This window comes from Kogia breviceps, chromosome 7 (assembly GCF_026419965.1).
Source record: "Kogia breviceps isolate mKogBre1 chromosome 7, mKogBre1 haplotype 1, whole genome shotgun sequence".
NCBI lineage: Eukaryota > Metazoa > Chordata > Mammalia > Artiodactyla > Physeteridae > Kogia > Kogia breviceps.
The window spans coordinates 52,057,451-52,078,421 of record NC_081316.1 but is presented as its reverse complement, the minus strand read 5'-3'; the positions used below and the strand labels follow the sequence as shown (position 1 = coordinate 52,078,421).

Genomic DNA, 20,971 nt, shown 5'->3' with positions numbered 1-20,971 from the left:
TTCATGGTTGAAGTCAAAAATTTTCTAAAATTTCTAACCCACATTGATCCTTCAATTCTCTAGGCTACCAGAATTCTTGAAAATAAAATATGTTTACACTTGGAAAATATGCAGTTTAAAATTGGCTTCAGCTCTTTCAACTCTCTTTTTTTTAATGTCAAACCAATTACTAATTCTGGGAGAGTAAGTATCATATATTATATCATTCTTTCATACCTTATTATAGTACTTACCACATTGATAGAGAAAGAAGCAAATGCCCAACAAATAGTGCTTTTCTGTTGAAACCTAAAGCTACCATTTAACAGAAAGCTCAATATAAATTCAAGAAGCTTGTTTTGAAGAGCTGCACTTTACCTGTATAACCAAAAGCTAGAGAATGACATTATCAAGGTATTTCATAAATAAAGATATGTCTAAGTCTTCAACATTGGCACAAATAATAGTTTCAATAGATTTACTTGTAGATAGATCCTTTAAAGATAAAAAAGAACACTTTGAGAAATTTTCCATCTTAAGAAAGCTGTAAGATTTATCAGTAATAATTTTTCCTACACCAGAAGCATAATCTATGTAGCTTTATTAAAAATTAAACTTCATAGAATTACAAACTTTTAGTTATAAGATGAATTAAGTTCTAAGGATTTAGTGTACAGCATGGTGACTACAGTTAATAATACTGTATTGTATACTTGAAATTTTCTAAGACAGTAGATCTCAAAAGTTTACACCAGAAAAAAAAAAAAGAGGAAACTATGTGAAATGATAGATGTGTTAATTCACTTGCACACTTTAAATATATGCAATTTCATTTGCCAATTATACTTCAATTTAAAAAATTAAACTATAAAAAATGTGCACTATAGAATGCTTAGAGTATTGTATATTTGTTGCACAACAGTTATTTCAGTATTTCAATGATTGTTTTCTTCTTTTTTTTGCGGTACGCGGGTGTCTCACTGTTGTGGCCTCTCCCATTGCGGAGCACAGGCTCCGGACGCGCAGGCTCAGCGGCCATGGCTCACGGGCCCAGCCGCTCCACGGCACGTGGGATCTTCGAGGACCAGGGCACGAACCCGTGTCCCCTGCATTGGCAGGCGGACTCTCAACCACTGCGCCACCAGGAAAGCCCCTGTTTTCTTCATGTTTATCAATCATATGTAAAGAACTATTAATTCAGTTGGTATAATAGAGTGATTATATTTAACTCATTCTGTTGATGTCTTCGGTTATTTCTTTACATAAATTAAAGTTACTTTCTGTTTATGACCCCTGTTCTACAGAAGTAAAATCAAATTTTAAATATACCTTATTTTACTTCAAAAAAAATGGAGAAAGGACTCCTAATACTCTCTTTAACTTCAGAAGCCTGTTAGAACTCCTGAAACTTTGAAAAATAACTCTACTTTGAATTACAAAGAAACAGATTTTCTCAGTTTTAATTTAATACAACATAAAGGCAAAAGAATGTATAACTAATTATACTAACAAATTATTATATTTTTCACTCATCTGTTATAGCTAGAGAGAGAGGGAGGAAGAGAGAACAATTCCAGATAAATCAAGATATTAACCTCTTTAAAAAAACTTATGACCAAATTCTTAGAAACACTGAACTCTCCAAAAAAAAAAGTATAACAATATAAGTTTTGGAGTCAGAATGCCTGGATTTGAATCCAGGATACATCAGTTAAGCAAACTTTAGCAAATTATGTACTCTCTATAAATCTGTTCTCCCACCCATAAAAAGGGTTTAACAATATTATTTATCCTTATAAAACTATAATCCTTTAATAATATAAATCATCTAAGTCATTTTGAATTTATGCTTGGCATATAGGAAGCACTTTGCAAATGTTTTAAATTAGTGTCATCATTAGTAGCACATCTGTTTACTCATAATCCATTTTTATGATAATAGCCCTGGACAGACATGCAAGCCATTTAAAGAACAGAATATAAAGCAGATTTTCTCTGCCAAGGGCTTTCTCAGTGTCCTAATGCTCTACAGAATGTGTTGGCCCCACAATGGGAAAAGAACAGAACCCAGAGGTTCCACTGACTATGGCCCTCTTCCCTGTGTGGCAGCCATGGCCAGCTGGAAGTTGGGATTATGTGTGGCCATGTGTCTAATGCTCTACAACTGTATGTTCTAGAGCCATGATACAGAACAAATTGAACCGGGACGTAGGAGACAGAGATCCACATAATACTGATGTCTAAATCAATGGCCTCCAAAACTGGGGGAACAACATTTTGAACATGTGCCTTGAAATAAATATATCATTTATGGATAAGATTTACTGAACCGAGAAAGTACATTATAAAACACTGAAGAAAAAATTAACAGCAGGTCTGAACTTTTCTCCAAATACTGTTTCCCTGGAAACATTCTGAGTTAAGATAAACAGGGTGGGGCTTCCCTGGTGGCGCAGTGGTTGAGAATCCACCTGCCAATGCAGGGGACACGGGTTCATGCCCCGGTCCGGGAAGATCCCACATGCCACGGAGTGGCTGGGCCCATGAGCCATGGTCACTGAGCCTGTGCGTCCGGACTCTATGCTCCGCAACGGGAGAGGCCACAACAGTGAGAGGTCCGCGTACCACAAAAAAAATAAAAATAAAAAAAATAAACAGGGAGTGCCCGCTGTGTTACCAGCCAGCATTGATTATTATTGATGTGAAAGCATCTGGACCTGGAGGATGCTGAGTGAGCTCAGCTTCCTGATGCAGTGTGTTCTAGCAACTGAGGGCATCCCTTGAGGAGACTTGGACTGTTACCAAGAGACTGGTTCCTGTGGAGCATAAGCCTTCCCAAGGCAAGGTAGTCCTTGTGTATCCATATGGTCTCCTCATCTTAAAACTGAGTTACTACATGCAAGGTAAGGGAGAGAAGGTGGAAAATGGTTACTGTGCATCTAGAGGGAGCCCTACTGAAGAGGCACCTGACATTATCCTGTTGACATTCCGTGTTTCCTGTCCTGTATCCTTCTACTAAACCAAGTGAACCTGATGCCAGACAATAGCCTATTGTGTCATATTAGTGTGAGTGTCAAGACAAAACCACAGGTCCACTCTGTAATCATGCAGACATACACAAAATATATTATTTATTTACATCCTCTGACCTAGTGAATTATTTTAAGCACCATACATTTGAGTATACTGCTTGGGTCCACATACTTTTCAGAGTATTTGGGGTAAATGCTTTGTAAAAGCTTGGGATGCTATCTCTCTTCCCTTTGTGATGTTCTGGTGTTTTTGACAGATCCTTGTCTTTGGGTCTTATAAATCTTTGGTTGTCTCTGCAAATATTAGTAAACTAGTAACTCCACTGTTACAAACTCTGCAGCAGCAAGACATAATAAATTCCTGAAAATTCAAACACTAAATATCTTCTTGAAGTTCTTCAGTTCCTACTCACTTTCTTTTAGAGCTTATCAGGATATAACTATAGAGGGCTTTAAAAACTACAACGTTGTGGGAGAAGTAACTCTGTCTTTCCATTTTAATATACTTTTATGCTAGTTTTGTTAAAACATGCTATGTCAAAAATAGAACTATTTATTCCACTCTTGATACTACCCTCAATTCCAAGTAACCAAATAATTTTACAATTTCCTATGAAAATTTCGATATATTTCTTTTATTACCCCATTTTTAGGCACACATAGCTTTAAAAACATTTTTTTAAACTTACCCTGATACATGTAACATCAGCAGCATGTAGAATACCAAGAAGAGATTATGAGTGTACCAGAAGATGTCATAGTTAGAAACTCTGAAAAAACAAATAACTTAATTTCAATTCTACTTTACACTCCATCTCACTAAAAAAATCGTGCATCCTTTCAAATACATGTCACAATTGAAAGTTAAAATATGAGTTCATCTGAGATTTATCTATTAATAACAAAGTATTAACATACCACTGCAGAGAGAACTGACAAAAATTATAAGTAACGCTTTATCATTATGAAGGTTCTTTGTATTTCAAATAAAGATACATAGAAATAATTAAAGTCAGCTGTTTATATTAAAGTTATTATGATGTAAGGTGAAGGTGCAGGCAATAGTCTGCTAATACGTACTTCTGCTGTGCTTTTTATCAATATTCTCAATTTGCAAATGACTTCTAAGACAACCAATGTTTGTATCCCAATATATATTTTGAGAGTAGTTCAAAGGAAACTCAGATGGAGATAAACTGAATAAGTGTTCATTAAAATTTTCTCTTATCTTCCTGGACAGTGTATAACTTTAAAGTAACACCTTATGTTATTGTCCTGGGGGAGGACAAAGAGTCTGAAGAGGAATGGGTATAATAAACACAACCTAGAATGTTTGAGAGAAGTAAAAAGACTAACAGTTATTTTATTTCATATATCTCGGTAGACATTCATGTATTAGAATCTTGGAGGTGGCGGGCAGGTATTCGTAAAAGCTTAGATGATTCTGATACAACCCCTAGAAACTTTAGAACCCCCAATTTAGGCAAGAGCCAATAGAGTCACATTTACATGGGTCAAAGTTTTTGCTATCATAAACAAGATCATTAGCATCCTTGTAACACATGCCTTTTTGCACAGATATGATTCTTTTTGAATCTAAATTTCTAGAAGTGGAATTATGACATCAGAGGATACACATTTTGTAAGGCTTTTGATACACATTACCTATCGCTCTCTGAAACATGTTTATAAATTACGAACCCAATCATAGTGCAGGAGGGCCTGTTTCCCCAAACCCAGACTCCACTTCATACATCTTCAGTATTTTGTATAAGTGGAATTAGGTATTATTTCATTTTTGTGTTACTCACTTTGTATTCTTCTGTGACTTATCTGCTCATAATAATTACCCATTTCTATAGCATATTTCTCAATTGTTGTGGGTTAAACTATTCAAATTTAAGAATGTACTACTTCCATATGAGTGTAATAATTTTTGCAATAGCATGTTTATTTTTCAATTTTTATAATTATATTGACATTCAGGAGTTCTAGTTTTCATATTTTTAGGTAGCCAAATATTTCCTATATTTTTCCTTGTCCATTATGAAGAGCTGATAAATATCCACTTAAAGTTTCTTCTAAATCTTTGGTGGTATAATTTTTTACAGTAAACTCTGTAATTTATCTAGAACTTAATTCACTTAAGCCTTACTTTCCTCATAAGTTTATAATGGCACCTTTATTATTTAGCAGCTTCTTACCTATAGCGAAGTCTTTTACAGTGCTTTCTGTCTACTATCATTTAGTTCAACGTCTTGGTCATTTTTGCAAGTAAGTCCTATTCTGGCTGTCTTTTTTTCAATGAAATATGGTTGACTTACAATATTATATTAGTTTTAGGTGTACAATATAGTAATTCCCTATCCTGTTTTAAGTTACTGAAGCATAATCATTTTAATATTTAGCAAGCCATACCCCGCCCCCTTTTATTCCACTTTGGAACATGTATTTGGAAAGTTTCCAAACACAATTCCTTACAACCCAGAATATTTGACTGAAAGAAAGAGATTTTTCAAAAACAGGAAATGATATATAGAAATGCCTCTCTATCTCCCTCTTAGTTACACAGAACAGTCCAGTAACCAGAATACTGCATTGGCTAAACATTCAGGTTAATCAAGACATTTTCTACATATGAAAATGAAGATAATCTTAAGGAAGTCTAAATAATCTGACCAAGAAACATCAAAATAATGGCTCTGACACTCACCGTATTGCATATGTTGAAGCTGTAATCATCAGGAATAGCACCAATACCATGCAGGCCCCTGTCAGGCCAGGAACTATAAAAATGTACATAAGTATGTTTAACTTAAGTCATGCTGAGAAAAAATGTACAAAAAGTTATTACCTTAAAATTCAAAGTACTAGGCTGATCTGTGGGAAGCCCAATTCAAATTGTATGTCTCCTTGTATGTTCCCTCTTAAAAAAGCCTTTTTTGAATTAGCATAAGTTTCAAGGTATTTAGGAAAAAGCAGAGTCTCTTCCACCTTTAACAGAAGAGTCCAATTTGGTATTTTCAAATATTCTACTCAGAATGGTGAATATGTGCATACTTTTATAGGTACATATTATAACAAAAGTCAATAAATAATACAACAGGACAGTGTTGACATTCAACTCCCTTGTTGTTTTGGTTTTCTCCACCATAGTACTAAACCCTCTTTACTCTCACCTTCCCACTTTTATGGAACTAGTGGCTCCTTCAGTTTCAATGTCAAATAATTTCTTTTGGGCTTCACTATCTAGAATAATTTTTAAGAAAAAATAAAACCTGAACCTTTCTAAAAACTGCAACTTCAAGTGCAGAACAAAAAATGGTGAATTTGAAGAAAAAAGTTACAGTGTTGATGTTTTAAGAACACTTGCAGACCTACTTCCCCTCGGAATGGAAAACATTTTGAAATCAGTGCTTCTGATAGTACGTAACATTTTTTAAAGTGTGTAAACATGTCAATTTTCAAAATTAATACTGACATAATAGATTGCTACAAATCTAGTGTTAGCTCATACAGCACGTCCAAGATGAATAGGTGATATGCTTTATCAAAGAGGGAAAATCACAATAGCCTCATTTCTTATTATCTTATTACTACCAAATAAAATATTCTGTCTATAAGTCACCTTTATTTACTCTTATAATCATACAAGCAACAATAAGTACTAAATGACCTAGCTGAGAGATTCCATCTTAAATCTTTGTAGAAAAGGTATTGAAACAATTCTGCCTCCAAAAGTATAGACATCCCCCCACTCTTCTTCTTGACAAGGAACCACCTATGAAACAGAAGGACCATCAGGGACTGTAAGCCACCAGCAGAAGCAAACAAGCTGGGGACAATATAAGAGCAACAGTGATGTGTACCATTAGGATCACAGAGGGTTTAGAATCATTGGAAAATAACATTAGAAATCTCAGTACAATAGAAACAAGTTTCCACTTGTAAAGGGACACATGAGAAATAAGGGAGTTGGTCTTTGGAACTTAATACTGGAGTATGCTCTCCTTTTACTCTTCCCAATACGCAGATTTGGAAGCCTAACAATCCTTGACTTTCCCAGATGTGCCTAATCGAAATCATCTCTTCTCTACACTTCTTTCATAGGGTACTCCCTTTCCCATTGTCTTTCCCATTGCCTCAGGTGAGTACTTACTTCCTAGGGGGTAAGAGAAGAGCAAGATAACTACACTAGTTCACAGGAAAGGACGAATAGCACAGAAAAATACTGTTTAAAAAGAACAGCATGCCTACAAAATGACCAAGCTTTTCCACTCCCAAGAATTTACCCCCCTAAAACACAAACATATATTCACCCCAAACTTGTTCAAAAATGTGCATAACCACTTTATTTTTAATACTCAAGGCCTGTAAACAATTCAAATTTCCATCAACAGATGAATGGATAAATAATTGTTTATCTGTACCTGGAAAATTAACTCGCAGTTTACAAAGAAAGAACTGCTGATACATACCTATGCATATATGAAAACACAGATGAATCACAAAATTTATTAGACTTAGTGAAAAAAGCCAGAATGCCCTCCCCCACCAAAACAACCTGAAAAAACATAAGATCTATGATTTCTTTTATACAACATTCTAGAAAATTCAGAGCATTCTTTAGTGATAGAAAGCAGATCTGGTTAGGAGGGGTAGAGAGCAGGACAGAATGATGGACATATTTGTTATCTTGATTTTGATCATGGTTTCACATGTGTATACATATATCAAAACCAATCAAGTAGCATGCTTTACATATGTATAATTCAAGAGTGCTTCAATTGTAACTGAATAAATTTAAAGAAAAAAAAAGGAGGTCTGTCTCTCTGGCTTCAACTAATTTCGCTTAAAATGTAAAATTTGTGGTTGGAGAGGCCTTTCCAGTAATTTTATTGAGGCTTCATGAATTTCTACTGTGTCTACACACAAGGTTTCCTATGTGGTCCTGAACATGCCAAGATTAGTTACAGAATGTCTGCAAATCGCTTCATCAGGGCACCTGAAAAAATGGAGTATGTTTAGAACAAAGTTATAATTTCCAAAGGGTATTATTTAAACATTAATTCCTTGAGGTATTAATTTATGTTACTCAAAAATGTTATAACCATTCCTTGAAGAATCACAGGGCACATTAATGTAAAGCTTCTGAGAAGTACTAAAGTCAAGAAACCAGTGTAAAATTGAATAGATACTTCCTCAAACATTTAATTAGAGAACACCTTTTAGAGCAGAACATGGAAAACATACTGGAAAGACTTAGAGAGGGTGAAATAGTTGACCTCAGTCATTTGAATTCAACATGAAGTAGAGGCCCCAGACAGCCTGGGGTATGTATGTATATTCTGGGATTGCGGTCCTGTTACTGTCCCCTAGGCCGAACCCCTAGCTCACTGAATCTCATCTGTAAACTGAGGATCAATTCAATGCTTCTTAAGGTTCTTTCAGATTTATGAAGTTAACTTTTTTATCTAAAGAATTCATTTTTCCTTTCTGTCTCCCAGAGGTACAAAAGGAACAGAGCTTGTAATTTATAGAGTAATAGACTTCAGAGCAATGAAGAAGAAAAACTGACATAATTAGCAATGAAAAAAAAAATTGCAATTACGGTGGTCAGAAAAAAACGGTGGGGTTGGTAACTTAAAAACCAAAGGGGCAGGGCTTCCCAGGTGGCGCAGTGGTTGAGAGTCCACCTGCCAATGCAGGGGACACGCGTTCGTGCCCCGGTCTGGGAAGATCCCACATGTCGCGGAGCGGCTGGGCCCGTGAGCCTGCACGTCTGGAGCCTGTGCTCCGCAACGGGAGAGGCCACAACAGTGAGAGGCCCACGTACTGCAAAAAAAAAAACCAAAGGGCATTCTGGGGGGGAGATAAATTAGGGGTTTGGGATCAACATATACACACTACTATATATATTGAATAAAACAGGTAAACAATAAGGACCTATTGTAGAACACAAAGAACTATACTCAATATCTTGTAATAACCTATAATGGAAAAGAATCTGAAAAAGAATATACGTGTATACATATGTATAACTGAATCACTTCGTTGTCTACTTGAAACTAACATAACATTGTAAATTAATTATACTTCAGTAAAAAAAAGACAAAGAAGCTATGGTTTTCTTTACTGGAATTAAACAAACAGGTTCGCCAACCAATTATCTGGAATGTTGTAGAGAATATCTATGCAACAAGTAGTAGAGTTTAAAAATAAATGACTTATCCATTCAGTGAATATTTTCTAGGCATCTGTACTGTACTGTTAAGTGCTAGAGGAAAAAATGAATCCTGCTCTAAAAGAAATCCCAGTCCAGTGTGGGAGACAGGGTAAGCGGACAATTGCAACATAGGGTATTAAGTGCTGAAAGAATGCTAAGCATTGAGTGTTTTCGAGGTACATCAAAGGGCATCCTAACCTAGCGCTGGACGACAGCACAGCCAAGTCCCACTAAATTAGCCTCTATTACCACACATATTCCAAGAGTCAGGAAGCACAGGTTAGAAATTATTGCGCTAGTCTAAGCTCACTGGGGAAAGTTACTTGCCAAAGTGAAGTACACTGTGAACTCTCAGTCTTCAAGTTATAAAGCAAAACCTATATTTGTTTCCTTAGGAAAAAAGATGCTTGTTATGTTTACTCTTATTACTCTTTTATCTATGCATATTAGGTTAATTAATTAGTAGCCCTTCAAATGAATAATTGCACTATATTGCCATTTCTAGATGAAACTGAAAGATCATTTTCATCCATACCCAGATATAGTCAGAAATATACCACCTTGTATTCATTATCCTGTTTTTACGAACATAATTGGAGACATAATTGTATTTGTTTGTGAGGGTTTTTCTAATTAAAATTAGATACTGTGCATTTTATTCTCATCATACAAGTACTACCAAATTTGGAGATATGTAGTAAGCATTATAAAATGTTTGAATAATTCAATCTATTAAACTTATTTTATTCTATAAATTCTTAATTGAAATGTCTTTAACATTTCTTATTTAGTGAGTCTAAATCCCATATTTTATGTCACTTGTGCTGCCACAGACTTTATTTTCTACAAGACAACCTTATTTCTTAGGCCTAGGTTACACGGAACATCTTTTAAAGATAGAGAGAGAGAAGACTCTATGTAACATTAAACAAATTAAAATTCAAGAACTATAGAAAATATGCTTTATCATCAGAACATCTAAAACCATGCATGCATTTTTCATCAGGAACTTTATTCTTCCTAGGTATTGTGCCTGACAATATTCAAAGATAGCTGTGAAATAGACTCAGTCAGAGATGTATTTATAACACAAAGTTGGACTAAGTGAACAGTGTCACTCATCCCATTACCATCCTTAGATTCTGCTTTGCTCTCTCACTTGCTACTATTTGGTGGGGTCAACCAGATGCCTGAGGAGCTCTAGCCTCATACTTAAGGGGGGTGGTGGTCTGTGTCCCTGTGAAGTAGATGGCACCTGATGGCAAGCACAGTACTTCTTTCATGAATTTTTTTGGAACTAGGCCACTAAAGTGATGCTGACATGCTGATTTTGGATAATTCAAGTTGTTTGTATTGACAGAAATGCCACACAAAATATTTTCTCTGCATGCCCTAGGGGCATCCCTTTTCCACCCTGGAGAAGCTCACCTTTGAGTGGAAAACACAGTATATGCAAGGTAATAATTATTCTACAGTATATGCAAGGAAATAAATTATTCATAGTATTTTCACTATGTATCTTTAGGGACCCAGAGCAAGAAGAGACCAGCTCTACTTAGTGAAATTTGGCAGAAATCTGTGCATGATAGGCATGTCAACTGAGACTTAAAAGATAGGCAAGAGTTGACCAGGTGGAAAAAAGAGAGTAAGAGAGTAGGTAAAAGGTAAGTAGTGATGAGAAGTTATGCTCAAGAGTATGAGACGCTCACTAAAGGGTGAAACAGTGGTGGAAAGGTTAATAAAACATATTGGTAGGTCCCAACCTGGACTCTCTCTAGGCTGGAATCAGGAATTTGTGTTTTTAAGTATCATCTTTACCTAGCCCAATACACTCATGGAAACTTCTGGGAAAGAACATAGGATGATGGTGTTTCAAGCTAGGTGGAGAGATCACCTACTTATAAAGAAGTATTAATTTTACTAAGTTTCTTAATGTAATATCTTTGTCATATAAGAAATCTTCTTATATCTTTGTAAACTAAACTTTTTCAAGCATTTCAAATGTTCCAAGTCTTCAACTATACTCTGTGCTGTACAAGATAATATTAAAACAAAATTCTTATTTCTCTTAAAGTGATTCATATGAACCAAAAAATACATTGATTCATATATTAAGTTTTGTTTTTCTGCTTTTTCTCCCTTCTACTTTTCACCCAATTCTTAAGGCTTAAATAAAAACATGTTTTCAATGAGCAAATCTGTAAACAAAACTAAATTGTGTTCCTAAAGAGAAAACTGAAATGAGTACTTTGCAAATGGCAAGCATCATACATTGATAGGCAGAAAATATATATATATTATCAATCTAAATATGTAGTTGTGAGATGGAGGGGGAAAACACCCCAATTATTCTTATTTTCACCATAAAATTGATTCAAAAGGAAAACAATGCATTTGACAGAGCCATGCCTCAGTCCCATATGCAATTCTGATCCTTAAAAAGGGAGTACAGCCAAGCCTTTATGATAGACCATCTCTGCTACACAATCGTCCTTGTCCCTGAAATACAAGTTAAAAATCCCTCCAATACAGTTTCCTTTTCATTATTATAAGTGTAAGGTTGAGAAAAAGAAGAAAATAGTAAGAACTGTACTAACATCAGGGCAAAATTCAAATGTGCTTTAACAAATGAATAGTCTATACTGAGATTTCATGGACAATATGTTTGAGAAGGAAAAGTAAATTAGAAATGAGAAAGAAGACATTTCAAGAAAGATAACTTATTTTAATGACTGTTTCTCCTCTTTTTCCATGGGTTTTAAGATCACAAAATATCCCACTAAATTACTGAATTAGAAGAACTACACTGACACTCAGAGTGCTTGGTGTTTCTTTCTAACCCTTGAGGACAGAGAACTGGTCCATATGTATTATCTCCAATAGTACTTGCCAAAGCAGTGGGCACATAGCAGGCCCTCAATTAGCATAAGGCATTATGTTACTTTCTTTGAAAGAATATATGAAAGGCGAATGCATTTGCTTACTTTTACTCTTCATTCATCTGAACCCTCACTGTTTGCCCTGTCCCTCTGTTTTCATTGCAACTGTATGCTTGAACTCCTAATCATTTGTTCTCATATGCAAATTTTCCATGTTATATTTTAGCATATATCTAAATGCTGTGTAATTTGATGATGCTTATTTTCCAAGATTTCCCTGAATCTTCAGAAGCAGAAATGAGTAACAACTTACCAGTTGTGAAGAGAAGTTTTCTAGGATCCTGAGAAAAAGGAAAACAAAATTGACTGAAAAATAAAACACTGGTAACATAAAATTCTGCAATAAGTCTGAGAGAGATAAGAGCCATGCATTAGGTATGTAAGAGACTGTTCTCCCAATGGAAATAAGACGCAATTGAATTTCATAATGTTTTTACGATGTCACAGGAGATTATAATACATACAAAACCCAGTTCCAAGAAGTTTAGCTATCTGAAAAAGGAAGAATATTGTATGAAGAGTCAGAAAGCCTAGGCTTTCATCTTCATGGCCAGTTATAAGCTATTATAAGCTAGTGGAAGTGGCCTGAAGTCCACCCTTTGACCATTTTGGGGCTCAATACCTTACCTATATTGTGGAAACGTTAATATATACCCTATCTACCACAATTGCCAAACTGCACCTAATGAGTGTCAAGACAGTGAGAATCGGGCTTCCCTGGTGGCGCAGTGGTTGAGAATCTGCCTGCCAATGCAGGGGACACAGGTTCGAGCCCTGGTCTGGTAAGATCCCACATGCCGCGGAGCAACTAGGTCCGTGAGCCACAACTGCTGAGCCTGCGCGTCTGGAGCTTGTGCTCTGCAACAAGAAAGGCTGCGATAGTGAGAGGCCTGCACACCGCGATGAAGAATGCCCCCACTTGCTGTAACTAGAGAAAGCCCTTGCACAGAAACGAAGACCCAACACAGCCAAAAATTAATTAATTAATTAATTAATTTTTGAAAAAGACAAAGTGAAATAAATTTAATAACTAGAAATCTTAAAATGACTAAAATATTGGAATATTAAGCAAAAGTATATTGTAATAAAATGATAAGATTATTGTAGTTACTGAAGACATGAATTTAGAAAGCAAAAGAGAGAAGCGAAGAAGGAAAAGTAAAAAAGGAAACTTCATGGCGGGAGCAAGACACAAGTAACCCCATGTGATTTGGGCAGAGAAGGATAGAGGAATGAGAGAAGTGACGGGAGACAGAGAGAGATGAAAGCTCTGCTCTGAAATCATTACATGTGAAGCACTTCTACCGGCATGCTAAGGAGCTAGACTTTTCCATGATTCTTAATGTTAGGTGCACTCTACAATCACTAGTGAGCTTTTTAAAAATATTAGTGCCTGGCCCTAACCCAGATCAATGAAATTACATTGGTGTTTTAAAAAATACTGGTATAGTTATGGGATTTATCCAGGTCTGCTTGTTAGTTTGGTTTCGTGATTTATGTCTATGCCTGTTTGTTGTTACTTTGACCTTTGCTTTGTTTTGGGAGGGGGTGCAAGCACATGGTCACAGCAGTATTAATCTAGAGAACTCTGGTGATATGTAAGGGGAAGATGGAGAACAATCCATTAAGTCACTACCACACTTAGCAGAACGGGGTGGGGTTCTGATCACAGGGTACCCTGAACATTTCAGTGTTCATGCAGTCTTGGCTTTGGGAATCAGAGGCAGCCTGAGGACACGATGAAAATGCCTAGCAACACACACCTAACTAGGGCTGTGCGTGTGTTGTTCATTGGTCCAGCCCAGCACCCTGTACATATAATTTCATTTCATGGGCAGCTTCACATGGAGAAAAGCACCCCTAAGTTAGATACTGCCCACTACAGAATTCAGCTCAAGGTCACCTACTGTAAGGATTAAAAACAAAATAAAACAGAGTAAAGCATTAAAACTCAATAATATTTTTAAGACAAATCAACTGATGGTCCAGGATCCTCAAATAGTCAACCTTCTTTTCTGCCTTTTTCCCCCCAAAGCATTGTATGAGTTACTGAAGGATTTTTACCCTGTAATGGCACTGTCAACAGTCTCCACTGAGCGACAGGAATTAGACAAAAGCTGTTGGGAGGCAGAAGGCAGGCCTGAGTGGCAACCTGAACACTGCAGAATATAAAAAGTAGACACTCTCTGAACTTTCGTTTTCGGTGGGAGAGACTGTGAAATAGTAATTACCTATAGTTTCTACTGAAAAGAACAAAACTCAACTTGACAAGTGCATTTTAAAACCACTCAAAAGGAGCAGCAAGGTACAAATTTTCTGTGAAAATCACAGACCCTCATTAGTCATCTCACGATGAGTGAAAGGAAAATGAGAAGACAGAGACCACCCACCTCATTTCGGTATCTTGCTGCGTTCAGTTCAACGAAATCCTCACAGTAGTTCACTGAGAAGTTGAGGGCATTCACCAGGTGGGCGGCCACGTGCACACCTATAGAATCACACCAATCGCTGGGATTTTCACATATGCTCTATAAGAGGGAGTCAGTTCCTCTCCTTAGGTAAACACAGGGTCACAATTTGACAGCTATGTGCGCGATAAAATGTTCAATTAAAAGGGAAGGTTTAAAAGCACAAAGAATCTTAATTATAGACAGTCTTAGTATGAGAAATCATGTAAAGAAACAGAATTTTCAAAGGCTGGAATAAAATAACCCTAGTAAGTCAAGAGTTAGAAACACACATACACACACTGGCACACATGCACACATGGATGTGTATAATAATATGGAAATTATTTATTCATTTAAGCAGCTCCTGAATACAATAATCCCCCCTTCTTCACTGTTTCACTTTCTGCAGCTTGAGTGACCTGTGGTCAACTATGGTCTGAAAACATTAAGTGGAAAATTCCAGAAATAAACAGTTTATGAGTTTTAAATTGCATGCTGTTCTGAGTGTAATGAAATCTCCACCCATCCCATTCCATACCCCCCGGGATGTGAATCATCTGTCTGTTCAGCACATCCTACCTGTTGGTCACTCAGTAACTGGCTTGGCTATCAGATCAACTTTCCGGGGTACTGCAGTGCTTATGATCAAGTCGTCCTTGTTGTACTTAATAATGGCCCCAAACTGCAACAGTAGTGATACTGGCAATTCATTTATGCCAAAGGAAGACGTAAAGTGCTTCCTTTAAATGAAGAGGTGAAAGTTCTCGACTTAATAAGGAAAGGACAAAATTTCCTATGTTGAGGTTGCTAAGATCCTTGGTAAGAATGAATCGTCTATCCGGGAAAGTGGAAGGAAAAAAGAAATTCGTGCTCACTTTGCTGTCACACCTCAAACGGCAACTCATGTTCAGTTAAGATGGAAAGGGCATTAAATTTGTACAATAAGATACTTTGAGAGAGAAGAGGGACCAGGTTCATGTAACTTTTATTACAATTGTTATATGTTATCATTAGTCATTGTTGTTCATCTCGAAGTGTGCCTAATTTATAAATTAAACTTTATCACAGGTATGTTTGTATAGGAAAAAACAGTATATAGGATTCAGTACTGTCCTCGGTTTTAAGCATCCACTCGGAGTCTTAGAAAGCATCCCCCCATGGATAAGGGGGAACAACTGCATTTTAGATTTTCCACATCTTTCACTTCTCCCATAGCTCCAAACCTGTTATATATCTTGTATACTTCACTGACACTCAACCTAAAATATAGGCCCATGAAAAGGCTTTTAACCAGTTAACATTTTTCACAATCCACAGATTCAAGTCATAGTGTTTAAACCCAATAGCAAAAGTATTGGTAACCACTTCATGGGACAAAAACTCAGGAAGATGATGATCAGAATTTAATAACCTACCTGCAATGGCACAGTAATGAGTAGTCAACTGACTTAGAGATAAAAGTGTTAGGGAATTATTAGAGAGTTGAAGACAAATTCATTTCGGCATGGTCAGGGAAGAGAAAATTATCTTGAGAAGCCTGCACAAGAAAGAAGCTAATGACATTTCGCACAGAAATGTAATACCCTCCTCCCTTCCCAACCTTTCCTTGTAGGTGAAATAAAGTTAACATTAACAGCACATTGTAATGTATGGGAAAGAATAAAATTTAATTAGTTAGAAAACCTGTTTTCTTGGCCACATTGCTTGCCTACTAATGCCTCAGTTTACTTCTCTGTAAAATGGTGATGACAGAAGTAAGAGACTTAATGAGATAAGGGAAACTAAATTGCTTAGGAAACTATGACAATTTACACTGATATATGGAGTGTTGAGATTCAAAAGAAGACATGGCCTGGAAACTAGAAACTTCTATGACCCCTCCAACCTAACATACGAGACGTACATAGGCAAGCCAAGAGTTCCAAATTACACACAAAGGCAAATGAAAGTGAGAGAGAAGGGCTAGAATGCTAAATAACCTCAAAGTTATTTAAAGGATTAAACTCCTGCCAGTGACCAAACTAGAGGAAGGAAAAGGGTCCCATAAAAAAATGGACAGGGCTAGTGGGAAGCAGCTACATAGCACAGGGAGATCAGCTGGGTGCTTTGTGACCACCTAGAGGGGTGGGATAGGGAGGGTGGGAGGGAGACGCAAGAGGGAGGGGATATGGGGATATATGCATATGTATAGCTGATTCACATTGTTATGCAGCAGAAACTAACACAACATTGTAAAGCAGTTATACTCCAATAAAGATGTTAAAAAAAAATGGACAGGAAACAAAGTGGGTTAACTAACAAGCAAGGACAGGGTTCCAAAGAAATAAACAAAAGGGTGTCTAGGTGAGACTCAACTGTGGCACAGATATAAAACATTATAGAAGCAAAACTGTCTGTGCCCTATAGCTTCAGCACTTCTAAAATCTATAGGAAAAAAACTCCTTCATTTTAAATGAAAGGTTTATATGTTCATTACATATTATATGGCTCAAAAGTGCAAGGGCATCCTTAGAGGAATTACCATCCTTTCTGAATTCTCCTGAAAAAAAGTCCTAGGTAACAGCGGTATGAGATACAGCCTTAAGGGATACATTCACCTTCCTTAAAAGGCTTTTTAGGTTAAAAGACTTCAGGGCTTCTAATTTTAGGTAAGAGAGAGAGAAAGCATTGCACTTTGCATGGATTTCCCCATTTAATTCTCATAACAAAACAATGAGATAGGTAGGATCATCTCTATTTTTTTTTTTTTTTTTTGGCTGTGCCTCTCCGCTTGCAGGAACCCAGTTCCCCAACCAGGGTTCGAACCCGGGGCCCCTGCAGTGGAAGCATGGACTCCTAACCACTGGACTGCCGGGGAATTCCCTCATCCCTATTTTACAGATAAGAAAACTAAGGTTAGGAAAGGTGACTTACCTAAAGTCAGACCCCTAGTAAGTGGCAGAAGGCAAACCCTCTGGAATACCTACTCATTCATTGCAATACTCCACACTATCTGAGTCTTTCAGCTGTTCTCCAGCTGAACATAATATTTGGACACAACTACCATTTAGAACAAATCAAGTTATGAATGTGCCAGAAACACTTCTGATTCAAACTGGCCATACACAAATATCCAGATAAAATGTCCCAAGTATCAAAACACCTATGTCCTATCAAATAATAAACAGATGAAAATGTCAGGTGCTATGCCACTGAGATAATTTACCCCTGAGGTTGTAAATTATAATAACTAATTCTATCCTAAGAACTTCATAGGCATGTTCTTACTTTAGTCTTAAAACCATGAGATAGGTGCTACTGTCGATCCATTTTACAGTTAACAACAAACTGAAGATCAGAGAGATTATGTCACTCGGTAAGGCAGAAGGGCAGCTGGGGATAGATCCTACAAAATCTGTCTCCAGAGTACCTGTACTTAATACGTTAATTAATTTCTGTTTCAAAAATTTGAAAAGTATCATATAAATCCTCAGGATAAAAATTTATTTTAAAATGACTCTTAAAAACCACAAGATTGGGCTTCCCTGGTGGCGCAGTGGTTGAGAATCCGCCTGCCGATGTAGGAGACACGGGTTCGTGCCCCGGTCCGGGAAGATCCCACATGCCGCGGAGCAACTAAGCCCGTGAGCCATGGCCGCTGGGCCTGCGCGTCCGGAGCCTGTGCTCCGCAACGGGAGAGGCCACAGCAGTGAGAGGCCCGCATACCGCAAAAAAAAAAAAAAAAAACCACAAGATTCTCACTTTATATTTTAACTTGGAATTGAGCAGGATAAATTTCCACAAATTTTGACATTTGCTTTTCTGCCCAAGTGTTAATATCAAAGAAACACTTAAATATAATTTTGATAGAATCATATTTTGTGTATGCACATTTCACATTCTAATTTTCACACATTTAAGTTTCTATCATATCATTACTTTTAGAGGTTAAAAACTTTTAATCACTTTCTTCCAATCTTTCTAAATGAAATTACTTACTTTTAGAAAATAATCATTACCAGCTTGGGGACCAAACTTTGCACATTTATATATATATATAACACACCCATTTTCTGTAGCACCACTAGATACATCTCTTTAAATACACAGAAGAGAAAATTAAGTTATATAATAAGAAAACCATAAACATAAAAATACCATTCATAAAATGTGCTATTCTAACATAATATTTAACATCTTTTGGTTTTCTCACCTGAGAAAATACAGATAGTCACACCACAGGTTGTATGGAATGTTCTGCTTTTATCCAACAATCTTCTGGTTCTCCTGCTTGGAACCTAAATAAAAATCATTGAATATGATAAAAATGATACAGCAAATAAGATATATGCATGAGTCTTTGTAAATATGGCAGAGGCTTATCAATTAAAAATTGGTGAGATAAAGTATGCTATATCTAGTCAATGGAACACTCAAATCATTAAAGAGAATGTGAGAAGTCTTATTATTGATATGGAAACATACGCAAGAAATATTGTTAGGTAAAAAAAATTACAACACATAAACTAAACTATGATCCTGTATTATTTAAAATTAATGACATTATGTATGTTAACATATTTGTAGGCATTTATCTCAAATGGTGGTTGTTCTGGCAGAGTAACATTTAGGGGAACCATCACTGATTACTTTGCATATTTCTGGAATGTATTAATTTTATAATATATACAATTTCCTTTTGTGGTCAAAAAATAAGATTATTTTTAAATGAAGCAATTTTATCTACAGGTTTAAATGCCTGCTTGATTTTACACAAAAATAAAATGTCAAGCATCTTTGAGTACCTATGTTTCACACTGGGGGATAATTCTTTAAGACATTAAATACTGAGAGACTTATGTGGGCACTTTTCATTTCCTGACATTTATCTTCTCTTTCTTCACACCAAGCCAATGGCCAGCCACAGGAATCAAAACCTAGCATTTCACAATAGTTGGCAACCTACAGAAAGAGTTATTTCCACAAATGACTGCATTAAAAGCAAAGAGTTTCTAAATATAATTATGTGAAAAGGTTGAGAAGTTTTACCACAGTAAATCCACTCACATGAACTTCACAGAACATCAAAATGACCTCATGTTAACAACTCCTTTTAAAATATCAGTATCGATCCAGCAGTGCCTAACTGTCTTACTGGAGAAAGGAATAAACACACATATATCGCACAAACACACACACACACACACACACACACACACACATATGTGAGGATAAGAGAAAACAAAAAACAATTTCAGATGAATTTTAACTTTCAAGGGGCTTTTTTGTTTTCTTAAATCCTTTGTTTTATACTAAATATCATATATGACATCACATCTTAATCAAGAAATCTATTTCAAGCCTTTTACATAGCTCAAAACAAGTATGTGTTTTAAGAAACTGACACCAATACCAGCAGTCATCCTGTATATTAATCAAAGTCCACACAGCTCTAGTTTGCTCACTTGAATTTAATTAAATGAAACTACAAGGTCTCAGTGAAGAATGAGAAGGAGCTCAGAACTGGGGCTGATCTCAGCTCTACCGTTCACTAGTCTCAAGGTCATGGTCAAGTTATTTAAACTCCCTAGGCTTCAGTTTCTTCATCTGCAGTACCCACAGAATCATGTGAGGATTCACAAGTATTCAATATATGTGAATTTTATATATGTTAGCACAGTGCCTGATACTCTGTTATCCTCTGCCCTTATCTACTGTTGTAGAATAGCTCACTGATCACCTTGACATGCGATGTGGTCTCTACTGTCATCTTTGAAGAAATCACTCCAGCAGAAAGTCAGACCATGCAAACTAAGTAGGACTAACATGCCACTTTTACACTTGATTTCTATGCTAAAATCAGTGACGGATTTTTTTCTTACCTTCTGGGATCCTCGAAGGTAAGCCAGGAGCATCCGGCACATGGGTAAGAGGATAAGGCTGCAGTTGAGGTTCAGAACTGATGCAGAGGCTCTGCTTAGACACAATCCTAGCTGAACAAATAAGGCAAGGGGCAAAACACAGTCAAGGACAAAAGTAAACTACAAGCATGTTGCAGACCTCACCCTGAAGGACTGTGGCAAGTGCCAACTCCTTCAAGAGACCTGAATAACCCTCCACTTCCTCTCACCAAAAGAGAAACCAGTCTCTTTCTGCTCTGCACTGCCATAAAACTTAGCCTCCTCTCATTTCTACTAGTGTTCCAATCACCTCACTACATTGTTTCAGTGCAAGGTCAATTTCTTATTGTACCCACCCTGGACTGTTCTGGGTGTTAAAAGCCCGAGAGAGCTTCAGTATATTCTGTACCTCCACACAGGTGCAGTATTGAATCCTTTGTTCACTGGTAGGGTACCACCAAGAATT

At 36.6% G+C, this 20,971-nt stretch overlaps 1 protein-coding gene across 7 annotated transcripts in view; it reads right to left on the bottom strand.

Moving 5' to 3' along the window:
* NOX4 (NADPH oxidase 4) overlaps window positions 1–20,971 on the bottom strand; it is a 147,570-nt gene that overhangs the window by 101,737 nt on the left and 24,862 nt on the right. For 6 of the 7 annotated variants that reach the window (XM_059068555.2, XM_067038299.1, XM_059068560.2 and 3 more), the window contains 6 exons: window positions 20,488–20,598; window positions 18,819–18,903; window positions 14,567–14,664; window positions 12,430–12,457; window positions 5,725–5,797; window positions 3,701–3,781 (listed from right to left, as the gene is read on the bottom strand). In XM_059068555.2, the coding sequence (XP_058924538.1) occupies window positions 3,701–3,781; window positions 5,725–5,797; window positions 12,430–12,457; window positions 14,567–14,664; window positions 18,819–18,903; window positions 20,488–20,598 (476 nt within the window). The remainder of the gene's footprint in view (window positions 1–3,700; window positions 3,782–5,724; window positions 5,798–12,429; window positions 12,458–14,566; window positions 14,665–18,818; window positions 18,904–20,487; window positions 20,599–20,971) is intronic. The other variant, XM_067038301.1, reaches the window with a different exon arrangement.